At 37.1% G+C, this 15,625-nt stretch overlaps 1 protein-coding gene and 1 pseudogene across 2 annotated transcripts; one reads left to right on the forward strand and one right to left on the reverse strand.

Moving 5' to 3' along the window:
* The first annotated feature begins 6,219 nt into the window (after positions 1–6,219).
* Positions 6,220–8,320, forward strand: LOC149543053 (pentatricopeptide repeat-containing protein At2g22070 pseudogene; annotated as a pseudogene). The gene has a single exon (XR_016355587.1). The product of XR_016355587.1 is annotated as a pentatricopeptide repeat-containing protein At2g22070 pseudogene (transcript).
* A 6,215-nt stretch (positions 8,321–14,535) lies between these two features.
* Positions 14,536–15,057, reverse strand: LOC149543054 (uncharacterized). Its single transcript, XM_089795770.1, has one exon. The coding sequence runs from the start codon at positions 15,055–15,057 to the stop codon at positions 14,536–14,538; it is 522 nt and encodes a 173-aa protein (XP_089651896.1).
* Between the last annotated feature and the right edge of the window lie 568 nt (positions 15,058–15,625).

The raw sequence follows: 15,625 nt of genomic DNA on the forward strand, positions 1-15,625 counted from the left end.
ATCTTTCTTGTAGGCTTCTAGGAGTAAGCCTAAGTCTGGGGGGAGTGGATGTAATGCCTGCCCCTACTTGACTTTTCTATTGTATTGCCAAATTCTTTTAGGCCAGTTTTTCAAATTGTGTTTTATGATTATCAATACTTGGTTACTGGGTTTGATTAGATCTATTTCATATTTCATTGATTTATGTAATGAGTTGTTCAGTTATTTCATGTGTTTATGTTTATCCTTTCAATAATGATATATGTATGTTCAGTTAAGAGATTTTAGTTATCTCATGATGATTAGTATATGGATTATTTATATTCATTTCTTATGGTTACTTACCCCATACTTGCATGTGTATGGTGTACTTGTTTGTTTTACTTTATGATTGACGTTCTTGATGTGGTTGAGAAAGGGAGTCGTAGTCACTTGCTAGTCAGGATCTACACGATGCACCACTTCCTACCATTGCCTATTTAGTTTAAAATATATGTGTTTGTACATGTGTGGATTTTATGCAGATTGTAGGTAATCGAATATCGAATTCCCTAAATTGCTAGGATGAGCATACCCTATCACAATATTTCAATGTATAAGTGGGGAGATAACTCTTGAGTCAAAATCCTAAACCCTAAGCCAATTGTCCTAAAAAATAGGACAAGTATTTGAGTTAGTTTCACCTTTCTAAATTCGTCAAGTGATGTGAATTCGTGATTTTGACCCTGGAGTTTGTTTTAGTATTTTGTTGTTTATGTTGAATTGTCATATTCAGTTTTGTGGGTCTATTGTGATTATCTATTATAATTAAATCAAATTAAAAGATAATTAAATGATTTAATTTAAGGAAATTTTATAAATAAATTTGATATTTAATTATATTTAATTAATTAATTAATTAATTAAATAAAAGAATTAAATTTAAAGATTTTATTAAAGTTATATATATTTTGGTGTATTTATATTTAATTAATTTAATAATAATTTATTTAAGAGTTTTATTTTAATAATAAACTCTAAATAATATTATACATTGAATTAATAAATATATTATTAAAGTGTCTCGTGATTTAATTAGAGAGAGAAAACATAATTTAATAAAGTTTATTTTAATTAAATTGCATAATATTTATGCATGAAATTAAAATATAATAAATTAATTAAAGAGAGAAAGCAAATTAATTTAATAAAGATATTTTAAATTGCAAAAAGTGTGCATGAAAATGTAAAAAGATAATTAAATATTAAGAGAATATTGATCAACAAGTTCCCTCTGGTGATTGCACAATTAGAGCTTCAAATTTAGGGGAGACCTCTTTATCAGAAATCTAGAGCTCATTGTTGCAGGAACTGGGGTTTTGGAGGAGCAATTTCAAAGAAGGGTTTCGGAAAAAAGGGGATTATTTGTGTGCTCCATGCGATTGTTATTTTTAGCATCAGATCCAGGTAGTATCTCATGGTTTATTTGTACAATGGTTTTTGTTCTTCAAACTTCTATCGTCTCTGTGTCTATTGCATGTTCTAGTTTTAGAATGTTATTAGATTGAAACCCTTGTATGAGAGTTGATTGTTCTTTGATTGAGAAATATTTGTTTATGCTTTGAGTATTTGAAAATCCTTGTAGTGAAATTATCGCTCTTCATTTCTTGAAAATATCTATGAATAAATTTTAGTCTTGAAATCCTTGTATGTGAACTACTGTTCTTCGATTGAGAGAAATCTGTATTTGAGTTGGAAATTAGAAACCCTCATTTAATGAACTGGGTGATTCATAATGGATTTGTTATAACCAAAATGTTGGTTTTGAAAGGAAAATCAGTTTGTTTTATCAATTTCGACTATTTGATCTAGGTTTGTATACAAGGCTTATATTGGCAAATATATATATATATATATATATGTAATTACTATGCAATTACATTATTAAATATTATAAAATGGAACTTTACGATTTTTTTTATTGGGGTTGTGTTTATTTTGTAAAATAAAATAAAATAAAAATTAAATTAATTTGTGGTGGGCGGGGCCACCACCCCTAACCCACCTTTCCTCCCATCTTCCATTGTCAGCAATAATGAGACCACCGACAACAGGCATGCTACCGATGCAGTAGGTACTGCTGATGATGGCAGCAGGGCTGTTGCAATAGTACCTCCTAGCCAGTGGGCTTAAAACGTAAGGTAAGTTTTGTTTTAAAATAGTTTTTGAAATTTATTTTTTGTTTAATTAATATTTTTTAATTAGTATTAATTTTATTTAAATGTTGTTTAATATATTAAATATTAATTAATTTTAATATATTAAACATTAATGACTTTTAAAATTATTAAATGTTATTTAATAATATTATATTATTAATGACTATTATTTTATTGATAGATTGATGTTATTTATTAAATAATTTAAAATGAATTATTTTGAAATAAATAATTATTATCATTAATAAATTGATGATTATTGAATTTTAATAATAGTTAATTAAAGTATTTAATTAAATTATTATTAAAATGAATTAGAACCATAAGTTGTGAATGGTTAATGGGTAAACTTGGGTTTTACTTGACGAATCTTATACGAAAAATAATTTCTAATAATTTGGGGAATTGATTAGTTATCTTTTGATATTTTGAAAAACCTGATTAGTTATTAGACTTTGTAAGGGCAAAAAACTATAACGTATACATTTATTGAATCTTGTGTTTGCTGATAACAAATTGAACTATGAAACTATGTTTAAAAAACTTTATATGATTTGTTGAATTGTCTGGAATTCTAGTGAGCTCAAAAACCTTAGTAAATATGGTAACTAGAGAAATGGAAACTGAAACCCAAATTGAGATCGAAAACATTATGAACTAATATACATGAAAACAAAAATGAAAACTTGGAAACCTTTAATGAAAATTAAACCATTGTGTTTTCTAAACCTTATATTTGGTGAAAGTTACTTTTGTATGTACTCTTTTTATGATGTGTGATTTTACTATTGGGTTTTGGGGTTGTCTTAGCTTTGACCAAGTCAGGATGTTTACTAGAGGCTTGGAGGTTTATTCTATTTTGTGATGTCATGATGATGTTTTGATCATGATCTTTTATACTCAACCATGGTAATGTGTCTTGTATGCTTTATGAGGTGTTTTGATCTATCAATTGTTATTTCTTTCCAATGTTCTTGTGTGAAATTGAGGTGAATGGTGTGACCTATCTGATATAACCTTTGAGTCTTCGATCATTTGTATTTGGATTTCTTTTCAGTCGTTTGTATAAGACTAAGGTGTTTGTATGATTTGTTCTTGGTGATGCCATGTTATGACATGGATTGGTTTACGTGTACTTGATTTTTGACTAGTCTTGTTAGGATGATTGTAGTGGTGGAATGTGGGATTTTGATCAATGATATTTCAATGCTTGTCAGTTGCTTGTTTAAGAACTGATGTATGGTATGTGGTCTTTTGAGATCTTTTTTCTTAATTGAGCTTAGGGTAGGTTATCTGTATGTCATGTTGGGAAGTGGCTTGCAATGGAGGTTGAGGCCTTAATGAGGCTAACAGGTAACCCATTGTAGGTTATTTAATAAGTGATAACATTTCATTAAATGAGTTTTAAACGAATTAACAAGATATTGGTGCCACATAAAGTCACTAGGAGACCGAAGTATTAAAAGACTAGCCAGCTAACCTTAAAGTTGACTCGTTAGTATGCCTTATCAGTACGGAAGGATATTAGTATCGCATAGAGTCATTAGGGGGACGAAGGATTAAAAGACTAGTCGGGTAACCTTAAAGTTGGCTTGTGCGATGAAACTTGCCCACATGCATAATAGATTCCCTACATGTCATTGTTGCCTCTGGGTTTAGTTGATACTTGTGTCTTGGTTCTGTGAGATAGTTTTCTTTTAGGTGATTCCTTGAACCTAGTTGTTGGTTTTGACTTTTGAGTTTGTTATCCTATTTGGGACTTGAGTTTATCTCCTCAGCACAATGGAGTGAGCCTTTTTGGGTTCCACGAGGTTAGGTGGTAGTGCTTTTTCTTATACCATTGAGATATGATAGTTCAATTGCTGTGGCTAGAGTTCCCTATTTTGTATCTCTTTCATTCTATTCTTGTGTACTATGATGAATGGTTATGCTCTAAGTGTATTGTATTTGATTTCATAGATCTTACAAGATGATGTAATCTATTTCATGATGTATATTATTTCAGCCCTTCATACCCTATTACCTATACAATGGATGATGGTGCATTATTATTATTGCCAAGTGGCATTCGAGATGACTATATATTATTTAAATGAATTCATACTTGTATATTTTTATTTGGTGTGGATTTAATATATATTGGATTTAGTGTTAATTAAAATTAAACGTGATTCATCGCCACGGAACCCTTAAGAGTTGTAACCTATTTATGAGTTGTTGATGTATGAGTGTATGTTAATTGCTTCCACTATTCTATAACTGTTGTTATATCTTTATCTTTGAAAAAAAGTTTGACAAACTTAGTGAAACTTTAGGTTAATTTCTTTAGGGTCACATGGCGGGGCGTTACAACTATAGTTCATTTGATTTTGGTGTCTTTTGATCTTATCATTGATTCTCATATGCAAAGATATTTGTGTATTTCTGCTGAAATTAGAGTTTCAATTCAATTAGATTGTTCATCCCAACCCATACCTCTAGGTTTCTAAAAACAATTTTGCATTGTTGGCCTGATTTGTACTTTCATTAGTTCAATTATTCAAGCAAATTTATAGGCTAACTATTTTCAAAGCATACTTTTTAACATCACTTCGCTTTGTTTATTGCAATTTAATATGTAAATTGCTTTCCCTTCATTTTTCTCTAGCTCTTCATATGGCACTTGCATTATTTGGTATTTGTCACCACAAATATTATGCTTTCTCTACCATTCTGAATTTCCTTTTTGAAGAACCTTGCTTAGTGATAAAATAATATTTGTGACCTACCTTTCAATAAATTGTCACAACCTTAAGGTGCTAGACTTCAATGTTGGTAAAAATAACTAAGGAACTATTTTATATGGTATATGTAATGGGATGGGCTAATCTCCATCCAAAATGCACTAAAGACAACACAAAGTAAAACTCTTTTTTTCCAGATTCACAAAAAACATAGTGATTTTTTTCCAATTTTTTGTTGTTTTTGGCTACAAACTATGTAGATCATGAAGATCAAACACTAATTTTTAAAGAAAAATCCATGATGTTTTAAATTTTTTGAAATTTGGTCAACTGTATAGTTTGGATGAAGGATAGCCACGTCCATATATAATGTCATTTTAAATTGTTATTTATCTTATATAATACATCAATTTAAAAAATAACATTATCTTTATATTAAAAATTATATCATATAGTTTATTAATATTAATAAGACATAGTATTATAGGCAAGAGCCTACAATACAATGGCAAATTGTGAGCCTCTTACTGGGAGGTCTTTGGTTTGAATCTACTCAAGCTTAATAAATTATGCTTAATATAATGTATAATATAGATATAACATAATTATATATAATATTTGATGAAATATAAATATTATATTATTATATAGATAGATAGATAATTATATTAAAATAATACTATTTTTATATATACTATTATATATTATATCATTAGTGCTATCAATAGCATTAAGATCAAGAAGGTTTAGGATTGTAATTTTGATTAGGTTTAGGATTAATATTTAGGGTTAGGATAAGAGTTTAGGTTAATGACATCGTTAGGATTATGACATGGTTTAGAGTTTGAGTTATGGTCTAGTTTAGAATTATTTTTTAATGTTTGGCTTAGGGATAGGGTTATAGTTAGGATTCCAATTATGGTTAGTCTAAGGGATTAGACTACGGTTAGTACTATAGTGTAGGTTAGGATTTTGATGAAGTTTAGGGACATGATTAAGATTGATTTTATGTTTAAGAGTATGGTCAATTTAGGTTTATGTCATGGTTAGGGTTGTATTTATAGTTTAAGTTATAATTGTATTTACAATTAAGATTTTACGCATACCCATTGCATCTTAAGATATGATTGCTAGTTTTACAACTATATGCCAAAAAAGACCACATTTTTTCTTCTAACCTTCAATATCTCTTTGACATGCCATTGCACCATAAGATGTGATTGCAGATTAATTTTATAATTAGTTATTATTTTTAGAGGAAAATTTTTATAATTTTGATTTTGATTTATTAAATAATTATATCACTAATAACATTCCAGATTAATTTTTCCTTTTCCTTCTTCGCTGACTGAGAAGTCGAATCTGTAGCTCTACCTCCTGCGAATTTCAATGGAATCCTCATTTTGGACGGCATGTCAAAAGGCGAGTCCGAATTTCAGCTTGTACTGAATTCCCAAAAGCAATGTCAAAGTTGAAAACGGCAGTTGGCATTATTCGACAGGGTGTCCGGGACGATTCAAGAAGTGAATGGAGAATGTACGCCTCTCTCTTGCAATGGTGCGTTGATACTAAATCCATGGCGGAGGGCCATCGGATCCGTGTACATATGATTAAACAAGCCTTCACACCCGACGTCTACCTAGAAACCAAATTTATCATCTTGCACGTCAAATGTGGACGAGTAGCAGAAGCGCGCCAACTGTTTGACAGAATGTCTGAAAGGAACGCTGTTTCATGGAATGCAATGATAAGCGGGTATGCCGAGCAGGGCGAGGCAGTGGAAGCACTTGCAATTTTCGTGCAAATGCAGCAATCCCACAACCCAATTCCCGATCCCTTCACATTTGCGGCGATCCTTAAAGTGTGCGCCATGGAAGAGCCAGAAACCGAGGAAAAACACACCCACAGATGCATGCACATACAGCAACTCCACGCTCAAATCATTAGACGGCTTTTCCGAGCGGATACCATTCTACTCTCCACACTGATCGACGCCTACGCTAAATCCGGATGCATGAACTACGCGTGCAAAGTGTTCGACGAAATGCCGCAACGCAGCGTGGTTTCGTGGACGGCGATGATCGGCGGGTATGTTAAGGTAGGGAGACTAAACGAGGCGCTGGAATGTTTCTGGGCAATGCCAGAGCGAGATGTTGTGGCGTGGAATGCGATGATGGAAGGGTATGCCGAGGAAGGAGAGGGGGAGAAAGCTCTGGGCTTGTATGTGAGCATGCAAAGATCTGGCTTCTCCCCTTCTCATTCCACTTTCCCCTCTCTTGTCAAAGCATGTTCACATCTTGCAACCCTAGATCAAGCCCACCAAATTCACACCCACCTCGTCAAACATGTAAACACCCTGTCAATTCAATTGGGCAGCGCCCTTATCGACATGTACGCAAAGTGCGCGTGCATGGACTCTGCACGACTCGTGTTCGAATCCATTCCAGCGGGTGAAAGAAACGTGATCTGTTGGACTACAATGATCGATGCCCACGGACGCCATGGCCGAGGCGAAGATGCCAGCCAAGTGTTTGACGAAATGCAACGTGCAGGCATGGCACCAAATGACGTGACCTTCCTCAGCCTGATGAATGCTTGCAGCCATGCAGGAATGCTGAACGAGGGCACCCATTTCTTTCACTCCATTCCGTCCCTTCATTCTCTGAGACTCCATGAACACCATTATGCTTGCATGGTTGATCTTCTCGCCCGAGCAGGGCAACTGGAATCCACATTCAATTTCATTATCAAAATGCCTGTTTCCCCTGGCTCTCATGTTTGGGCTGCCCTGCTCGCCGCCTGCAGAGTTCATCACAACCTCCGATTGGGAAAACTTTCATCACAATGGCTTTTCACTTCCAATGACATGAAACCTGGACGCTATGTTGTTCTCTCCAACATCTATGCCTCTGCTGGAATGTGGTACGATGCGTCCAATGTGAGAAGAGTGATGAGAGAAAGGGGTGTAATCAAGGAGCCTGGGTGCAGTTGGATTGAAATCGATAAAGAAGTTCATTCTTTTCATGTGGAGGATCGATCGCATCCTCAAACAGAGGAGATCTATGCAATGGTGGAGAAATTGTCTGGGCGGGTGAGTGAAGCAGGGTATGTTCCCCATACAAGCTCTGTGTTGTATGATGTGGACGAGGAGGAGAAATGCCACGTTCTCAGACATCACAGTGAGAAGTTGGCCATAGCTTTTGGGCTGATAAGCATGCCTGGTACAAGACGCATTTGTATCATGAAAAACCTTCGCATCTGTGTTGACTGTCACAGTGCCATCAACTTCATCTCCAAGATGGTTTCCCGAGAAATTGTTGTAAGAGATATAAACAGATTCCATTATTTTAAGAGTGGCGTATGTTCTTGCGGCAATTCTTGGTGATCTAACATGAATTTTTTTCTTGTTTCGGTGTGCCAGTTCTTTTAGTTTTGATACTGATGACAATTTATTGGCCGGGGTTTAGATTTTTTATGTGGGGGTGAAAATTGCATAACTATGTTATTTTTGGTTTTTTAGTTGTTTAGAATAATTAAACATACAAAAACTATTGATAATTTTATTTAAGCTTTCCACACGAAACTATTATATTTTGATTTTATTATACTTAATTTTATATTCAGTTTTAATAAATGAATTATTATTCTCTGAATTTTTAAATCTCCTTTGTAAATATTAAATTGGAAGTATTTAATGAAAAACATTTAGATTGTTCTTATTTTAAATGTCTTTTGGAAATGGTTTCTTTTAAATTGGCGATTGGATGCTATTGTTTTGAGGGCTTGTGACCTTTGTCAAACTTTTGAAAAAATATCATTAATCATATTTTATAGAGAAGGCAATTGACATGCCGATCAATTACCTAACATAGGAATAGATGGCGACCCCTCTTAATTCTTACCTTTGATAAATAGTACTTTTATTAACTTTCACCTTTATTTATTTAAATATGACCTAAACCTTTAAACAAATTAGTGTTGTTAATGAGAAGAGTATTATATGTTTAGCACTTCTTTACTCCCATTTGTAGGCAATTAGTATCCTTGTAATTCTTGTCTGTTAATTATAATCTTTGTATGATATGGGGTCTTTCTAAATATTAGCCTGAGCTATCCTCTCATTATTTGTGTCCCTCTCAAGATTATGATCCAAAAGCACACAAGTTTTAGGAGTTTGAGGTGTTTTGATAAATTATCTATTATTTTAAAAATTATTTGAGTGTGATTAGGATGCTTAGTATGTGACACCCTTTTAAGTTATCATAATGACCTTGTCACCTCTTCTTCTATTTATATGATTTTAATCTAGTCATCATGGCACAGTAACAATGTTTTTGATAAGATAAACAAGTTTTAAGGGATCCTAAAACCCATAAGTTTTACAAAAACAAGGCTGATAATAAGCAAAAAGAAGCCCAGCCAAAACAGAGGTCCAATAAGTGAAATAAAAGCCCGAAGGCCCAACCCAAAACAAAGGCCCACAGAAAGGCCAGAAAACAAACAAACAAAAACAAACAACCAAAAGCCTGTCCAAAAGCCAAAAGCTAGGAAGACAAAAAGATAAAAGACAAGAAAACTAATCTTCAGTTATCTTCTCCATTTCTTGCATAGTCTGAGCTGCCTCAACTATCTTTTGTTGCTCCTTTGCCATTTGATCCTGGACCTTCTCCATGCCCTGATCCATACTGGTGAATGTACTGATTGTGGCCTTGTCATCATTCGCCCTGGCCTTATCCCTGTTCTATCCTCCCTCCTCCACCAGCAAGCCGCTGTCCTTTAGTTTACCAGCAAGGGATTGGATGTTGTCATTCATCGAACTCAGGAGAGAAATCATCTGACTTGCCAGGTTGTGGTTGTAGTTTTCATGATTTCTAAGTCTCCTTTCATTTAAGCTTTCTCTGTTATCTTGGTCCTCCTGGCTGTCATTACCTGTCTTATTCTTAGTACTTTCCATCTGGGATACCCTTTCGCTAACTTCCTCCAGCGCATGGAAGAGCCATTTGATTGATCTGAAGTTGTCAATCATACTACTTTGGGCATTATTCAGAAGGTTCATACTAGTCTCCCTTGCGTTGTTTGAAATGGCCAGGATAGCAAGGTCAATGAGCTCATCGAGCCTAGGTTGCTCCAGGTTGTCCACCAAGATCTGAGGGTTCATAACTTCCCTATAAATACCCATAGTAGCAGTTCTCACATTGAAATTTTTCTAGGTCTTTCTTCTGTTTTTGACCTGCACTTCCCCCTCGTTCTCATCAGTGATGATATTCACTTTTTCCTCCGAAGGAGGCTGAGACTGGATAGGGGAGAGGGGAAGAGGAATGGCATCTGTCCTTTGGTTTCTAGTCTCCTCAACTCCCCCTACCTCCCTCTTACGTTTTTTCCCAGGTTTCTCCTCTTCCAACTCCTCCTCCGACACTTTGTCAAAATCTTCCGTATCCATTTCCTCCTCCTCAGCATAACCCTCTTTTGCTTGAGCATGGCCATGATCCCTAGGGCTTTACCTGCTGGGAGTAGTAGCTGTGGACTGTTTCCTGTCTTGACCTTTTTTCTTCTTTCATGAGGAAACATTCTCCTCCTCCAAGCTAATGCTCTCGATGTCATCAGAGTCAGAAGAAAAGCTGGAGCTGCCTTTGTCAACATCCTCAACTTGAGGAGGGTTATTGCATATAGACCGAGCTTTGAAATGCTCATGGATGAGGAGCAATAATCCCTCATGCAAAGTAGGGTTAGCAGTGGCTTTCTTCTTGAAACTAGAGATAGCCTTGTTCATAGAAGTGAGAAGGTAAAAGGGAATGGAAATTCTACTCTTATGGCGAAAATGATTTAAAATCACAAAATGGTGAGTTCTGACCCGATCAGACCTAGGGTCTAGGGTAACATAATCAATGAGGGCATATAAAACATACCTCAACAACTTCTTTATAGTCTCCGTCACGTAGAAAGACTCTTTCTTTTCCAGCTTGTTCATCTCTACAGGATTTTTCACGAACTCCTTGACTGCATTGGACGAAAGTTTCTTGTCCCTGTAGAATTTGAAAGCCTCCATAGGGATACCAGTGACCTCCGCAACCACCTCCTCTATGATTTGGAAAGAAACCCCCTTCACCTTGACCTTGCCATTATTCCACGAGTTCACCATGCTGTTGGTGACCTCAGGGTCAAAACCATGAAGTTTCTCAAAAAAATTCGCAACCTCGCCCTTTTCCAGTTTTTTCCAGACTTTGCCCATATTCTTCCACTTCTCCACTTCACCCACCGGCTCCTTTCTGCTCCGTTCTCCAGTCATGACATCCGTTTTTTCTTCAACTATTCTCATGAGCCCCAATCTCTGCAAATTTTTTCCAGCCAAGATTTTGGCTCTGTTTCTATTATTGGGTTCGTGATCATTCGCCACTCTGATACAATAGCAAGTGAAAATGATAACGATCCTCCAAACGTGTCTAAATGATGAAAAAAATCCCTTGAGATTACGAAACCCAAGAAACTTATTATGGCTTGTGCCATCATCCACTCTTTCTTTATTAAACATGATAACAGTTAGATTGACCCGTACTTTCGTGGATTTTCTCCAGCTCGACAAGTGACTTAGCCTCCATCAAAAAATCTTTTTTGGAATGCTAGATCATCTCTTTGTCTGCTCCCACCCCTTTGTTAGTGAACCAGTCAGCAATTGGGTTTGCCTCTCTAAATGCATGAGTGACGTGGACCTTCTCAAATTTTGTGAGGGCGGCACGTGTCTCATGAATTATATTTGCAATTGACCACGAGGGGGGGGGGAGATTCCATTAATATTGTTAATTATGTTTTTGGAGTCCCCTTCAAGCCAAAGTTTGGAAACACCAGCTTCAAAAGCCAACTTTACCACACTGTACACGGCTCTGGCTTCAGCTAAATGGTTGGTCTAGATTCCAAGCGAGAGAGCAAAGGCCGCAATCCCCTCCCCAAAACTGTTTCTTATAATTCCACCACTTCCAGAGGGGCTAGGGTTACCCTTAGAAGCACCATCGAAGTTGGCTTTTGACCATCCTTCTTGGGGTAGAATCCATCTGGCATCCTGTCTTTTTCTTTAACTGTCTTCTTGTCCCCTATATCAACTTCCCCCTCCTTCATCACTTGAAGGTTTTCTTTTATGTTATTCAATATCTTCCTTCCCAGAATTATTTCTGGCTCCTCTTTGTCCCTGAAAATTCTGTTGTTCCTTTCCTTCCAGATGCTCCAGTAGAAGTGAGGCAAATTCCAGGCATAATTATCCTACTGGCCTGCAATTTTACAAAGGCTTTTCCAATGACTGAAAAAGTCGATAAGGTTATCTGGCCAGCACCAGAGAATCTCCATTTCCTGATTAAGAGAACTCCACACCTCCCTAGCAAAGTCACATTGACTGAAGATATGATTTCTTGACTCAGACTGGTTTTTACAGAGCGGGCATCTACTGGGCATAACATGGCCTCTCTTCATGAGATTATCTTGCGTTAGGATTTTGTTCTGAAGGGCCAGCCAATAAAATATGTTGATCTTTCGAGTGAGGCCTGTGAGCCAGGCATCCGCCCAAGGGGGTTTCTCCTTTAGACCCCAGAGAGAGTTGTAGCCAGAAGCAACATAATAACATCCATTGGGATTATCCCTCCAGACCAGCTCATCCTTATTATTACTAGGGATCAAAGAATTAAGCATAGTCATTATTGGTTTCAAATCCTTGGAAATGAGGGAAAGGTCTCTCCATTCCTGACCAACCCTATAATTGCTTATTTTAAACCCATATAGCTCCATGCATTCTTGCACCCATCTCTCAAAAACTGGGTTGTTAGAAAGTGAGCCTTGACATAACCACCTGTCAGACCAAAACTAAATATCCTCCCCATTGCCTAGTTTCCAAGAGACCCTCGCCTTAGCTAGGTCCCTGGCCTTCAGGATACCATTCCAAATAGTCGACCCTTTAGGGATGTTCTCATTGAATAAAATAAAATGAAGAGAGGGTCTTCTGAGGTATTTATTTTCCAGAATGTCTCTCCATTCACCAGTGTTATTGAAGATTCGCCAGATTTGTTTTGCAAGAAGTGCCTTATTGAGATGGCTAAGCTTTTTGATGCCCAGACCACCATACCTCTTGGGGAGGCAGACCTTCTCCCAGGCAACAAGAGGGTACCTTTTCTTTCCTTTAAGTCCGGTCCATAGAAAGTCTCTTTGGATTTTCTCCATTTTCTCTGCAAATTTCACAGGAATTCCAAACAAGCTCAAAGCATAAATGGGAAGGTTCTGAAGAGTGGATTTGACCAGTAAACATTTCCTAGCCAGGCTGAGAGAGACACCTTTCCATCCAACCATCTTCTTATTGAATCTGTCTAGAATACGATTCCAGAAAGAGTCAGGGGGAGAGGAGCCCAAGGGGAGCCCAAGATAGGATGAAGGGAGAGAGCCCACCCCACAAACAAGGATTCTGGTAATTTTCCTTTGTCTAACTTCAGGGGTGTTAACAAAGAAGGTCAAACTTTTGTTCCAGTTAATCAGCTGTCCGGTCCCTCTGGAGTAAGTATCAAGAACCTCTTTCAAAGTCTTAGCTTCTTTCACAGAAGCTTCCCCCCCCCCATTATAGTGTCGTCCACAAATTGCTGGTGAGTGAAGGGGACATTTGTCAAAGAAGGCTTAATCCCTTTAAGACTTCCTTCAGACTTTTTACGTTCAATAAGCCTCCCAATGCATTCAGCTAAAATAATGAAGAGGATAGGAGAGAGGGGGTCTCCCTGCTTGAGACCTCTAGAAGGTTTAAAGAAATCAGAGGGGGCTCCATTAATCAGAACAACAAGAGAGGAGGTAGACACCAATTGAGAAATGAGTTTACACACTTTATAGTCAAAACCAAAGGCCTAAAGGACCTTCCCTAGAAATGACTAGTCCACCCGATCATAGGCTTTTGAAAGATCCAGTTTGAGCAACATACCTTCCCGCTTGGAAGCTTCTAAAGAATGAATAACCTCATGAACCATCAGCACCGAGTCCAAGATTTGTCTCCCAAGAACAAAGCCAGATTGTTGCTGCAATATGATCAGATGCGGGATTTTAAGCATTCTGGAAGTGATAACTTTAGAGATGATCTTGTAGAAAGAGTTGCAAAAACTGACAGGCCTGAACTCGTCGAAAGAGTCAGCCCCTAGGGATTTAGGGATAAGAACCAAGAAGGTAGAATTTATCTCCTTAAGAATACTTCTAACTCTGAAGAACTCCTGAACTGCCTTAACCACATCCCCCATGACCACCGACCAGTACATTTGGAAGAAAAAGGTGGGAAACCTGTTCGGACCAGGTGATTTGTCACCAGGTAGGGAGAAAAGGGCCTCTCTAACTTCCAAAGCATTAGGAATAGCATAGAGAAGTTTATTTTGGTGGGGTTGAATAATCTGAGGAATACAAGAGATGATATCCTCTTTGTCCACCTTGGAAAGCAGGGGGTCCTCGGAGAGAAGAGAAGAGAAGAAGGAGACCGCTTTAGCCGAGATATCTGGATCTTCAGACAACAACACTTGCCCCTTCCTGATTCCAGAGATCCTGTTGTTAGCCCTATGTTTTAGGGTGGAGAGATGAAAGAACTTCGTGTTCTGATCTCCATCCTTAAACCATGTGATTCAAGATTTTTGCCTCTAGAGCTTTTCCTCCCTGTTGATGATGTTATGAAGATCTGACAGGATCAATAGCTCAGCCTCCCTGTTACTCTCATCATATCCTTCCTTCTGAATACTGTCTTGGATAACAAATAGATTGTCTGACAACTCCTCCTTGTCATGGAAAATATGGCAAAAATCAGACTTATTCCAAATTTTTACCATCCTCTTCACATTGATGAGCTTTCTGGTGACTTTGAACATGGTTGAGCCATCAGCACCAATCCCCCACCATCTTTTGACATTTTCCAATAGGTCGAGGTGAGTAGTCCACATTTTTTCGAACTTAAAAGGGAAATTTCTCCTGGGCTCAAGAGGGGATACCGAAAGAGAAATGGGGGAGTGGTCAGAACCAACTCTAGGAAGCAGAGATAATCTACAGCTAAAAGAGTGGAACCAATCCGGGGAGATTAAAGCTCTGTCCAATCTGACCTGAATGCAGTCCTGACCAGCTCTCTTTTTAGACCAGGTAAAGGTACCCCCCGAGAGCTCCAAATTCATTAGGGCCAGGTCATTGATGAAATTGGAAAGATCCTACTTACTTTCCCAATCTGGGGGAAAACCTCTCATCTTCTCCTTGTCCTCCAGCGGAGAGTTGAAGTCTCCCAGGATTATGCCTTTCTTAATGTCGCTGGCTTTCACCAACTTTCCAACTTTGACCTAGTAATTTTTTCTATCTCTCTTGTTGTTGGGAGCATAAATGTTCACTAAAAACCAGCAATCATTAGTTTGCAAATGATGAACTCTACTGAAGAGGATATTATCCTCATCAAACTCGGGCACAATATTGAGATGTCTGTTATTGAATAATAGCAGCAGCCCTCCAGATGCTCCTTCTGAGTTTGAGGCAATTCCATTCATGTTGCTGTTGAATCTAATATTTTTCAGATTTTCTTTCTTCATCTTCGTTTCTTGAATAAGAAATATATCAGGCCTATGATCCCTTATCATATTCCTTACAACTTCTTGCTTGTAGATTCCATTGAGTCCATGAATATTCCATGAGAGGATCTTCATGCTTTAATTGATGAGCAGGCTTCTTGGATGGTGCGCTGCGTTCCATCCATGA

Source organism: Cupressus sempervirens, chromosome 8, assembly GCF_028749045.1.
Source record: "Cupressus sempervirens isolate cs-2001-9-10 chromosome 8, ASM2874904v1, whole genome shotgun sequence".
Lineage (NCBI taxonomy): Eukaryota > Viridiplantae > Streptophyta > Pinopsida > Cupressales > Cupressaceae > Cupressus > Cupressus sempervirens.